This window comes from Pteropus vampyrus, unplaced genomic scaffold (genome assembly GCF_000151845.1).
Source record: "Pteropus vampyrus isolate Shadow unplaced genomic scaffold, Pvam_2.0 Scaffold126, whole genome shotgun sequence".
Classification (NCBI taxonomy): Eukaryota; Metazoa; Chordata; class Mammalia; order Chiroptera; family Pteropodidae; genus Pteropus; species Pteropus vampyrus.
In genome coordinates, this window is record NW_011888907.1 from 4,430,903 (window position 1) to 4,432,747 (window position 1,845).

General features: G+C 58.5%; 1 protein-coding gene across 1 annotated transcript in view; it reads left to right on the forward strand.

The window, feature by feature from the left end:
• CPAMD8 (C3 and PZP like, alpha-2-macroglobulin domain containing 8) overlaps positions 1-1,845 on the forward strand; it is a 64,614-nt gene that overhangs the window by 51,519 nt on the left and 11,250 nt on the right. The window contains 1 exon segment of the mRNA XM_011366921.1: positions 931-1,012. Within this exon segment, the coding sequence (XP_011365223.1) occupies positions 931-1,012 (82 nt within the window).

The following is a 1,845-nucleotide window of genomic DNA, read 5'->3' on the forward strand; positions in this document are numbered from 1 at the left end:
TAGATTTTTTAAACAATAAGAGCAATATAGTAACATTATAAAAAACATTTAGAAAAAAGAAAAATTCCCTTTGACGCCTCTGTTGGAGTCGGCTCCGGGTTTACTCCCTCGCCCTCAGCGGCTCCAATTAGCTCTGCTGCTCTCGGTGCCCTATACCGTGGCATGCGCGGTGTGTCCCCACCCCACCCTCTGTCTGTAAGACTCACCCACTAGGCTGAGGGAATCTGTGGTCCTTTCGCCCCCGCTGCTGTGAGACAGTCACCATGTCTGTGCACGGCCACGGGAGCAGGACGTTTAGAACGGCGCTGTTGTGAACCGTCCCGTTTGTGGGCTAGATGATGACCTGTCTGAATATCGCTGGAGTGGAATGGCTGGGTCTCAGGACGTGTTGGTTCATAATCACTTTCAGGGCTCATGCGGCCCATGCCCCCTGCTGCCCTCACACTAAAAAACACCCAGCATGGAGGCCCCGGGGGCTGCCTGACTGACCTCTCCGCCTCCGGCCCGCTTGTTCCCCTGCTCTGGCCACCCTGGCACCTTCTGTTCTCTGAGCATACCAAGCCCTGGCTCCAGTGGTTAGAGCAGCCCCCACCCCCCGGGTACAGAGGGCGTTAAGATGGTGCATTTCACTAACCACCAGGCAGGACTGAGGGCCGGTGTTTGACCAGGAGTCACAGAGGGGGGCCATCAGGAAAACAGAGGTTTCAGCCACTCCTGATGTTTTCAAGGACTCCAGATGTGGTATGGGGTGGTTTCAAGGACCTCAGATGTGGTATGGGGCGGTTTCAAGGACCCTAGATGTAGCGTGGGACAGTTTCAAGGATTCCAGATGTGGATACGGTGGCATCGTTTGGGGGTCCCAGGGTAGGACGTTGGCTGGCTCAGGCTAGACCATTCAGGAGGGTGCTGTTCCCTCTGCTTGCCTCACAGGCTACCAGCGGCAGCTGACCTACAAACATCAGGATGGTTCCTACAGTGCTTTTGGTGAACGGGATGCATCAGGAAGCATGTGGTGAGTCCCCACTCCTGGCACTGCCACAGAGGCTCCCCAGCCTGCAGCCACGGCCTCATGTCCAGCACAGCGAGGCCAGGACTCTCAGGGCCTGATTCCCAGGGTGAAAAGGAGCCTGCCTGGGAAATAGGGGCAGCGTGGTGCCAGCCCCAGGGTTCGGAGGGATGAGTGCAGGAGGCTCGCCGGCCCTGGATGTGGCGGGAGTGGTGGCGACAGGTGCTCTTGTTGCCACAGCACCGGGAACTGAGCCTCTGCTCTCCGGCCCCTCGGGAGCACGTCCTGGGCACTCTGGGCCTCCTCAGAGCCCACTGGACCTGGAAGTGGGGGTGACTCTGAGCAGGAAGGGTTGGGCTGAGGCAGGCCAGACCGCTGTCTTGAGGCCTGGGTCGGAGTGTATGGGAGTAGTGTCCTGGAGCCTAGTTTCCCTTGCAAAGCAGCTCCCTCTGATTTTGGGGGTGACCAAGGCAGAGAGAGTCCAGTAGGGGACAGGGTCCACCTGGATTTTTTTCCCTTGGGTCCTCGGACCATGGCAGTTTGTGGCATCATCATGGATTTGGAGCTTACGGAGACTACGGGGCACCCCCAGCTATCCCCAGGGGGCCTCCCTCTCCCAAAATACCAACCTGGTGGCACCTGCAGCAGCTGTGAGCATGGAGACTGCTCTGCCTTAAACCAACGGTGTCCACTGCACAGCCACAGTGCCAGGGGAATGGGGACACGCCTGGCTGAGCTCTGCAGTGTTCAGTGTCACTTGCTTGTCTCCAGAGGGGTTCAGGTATGGTGACCTGCCCAGCCTCCCATCCCCCAGCAGCCCGTCCACTGTCCCAGTTCTA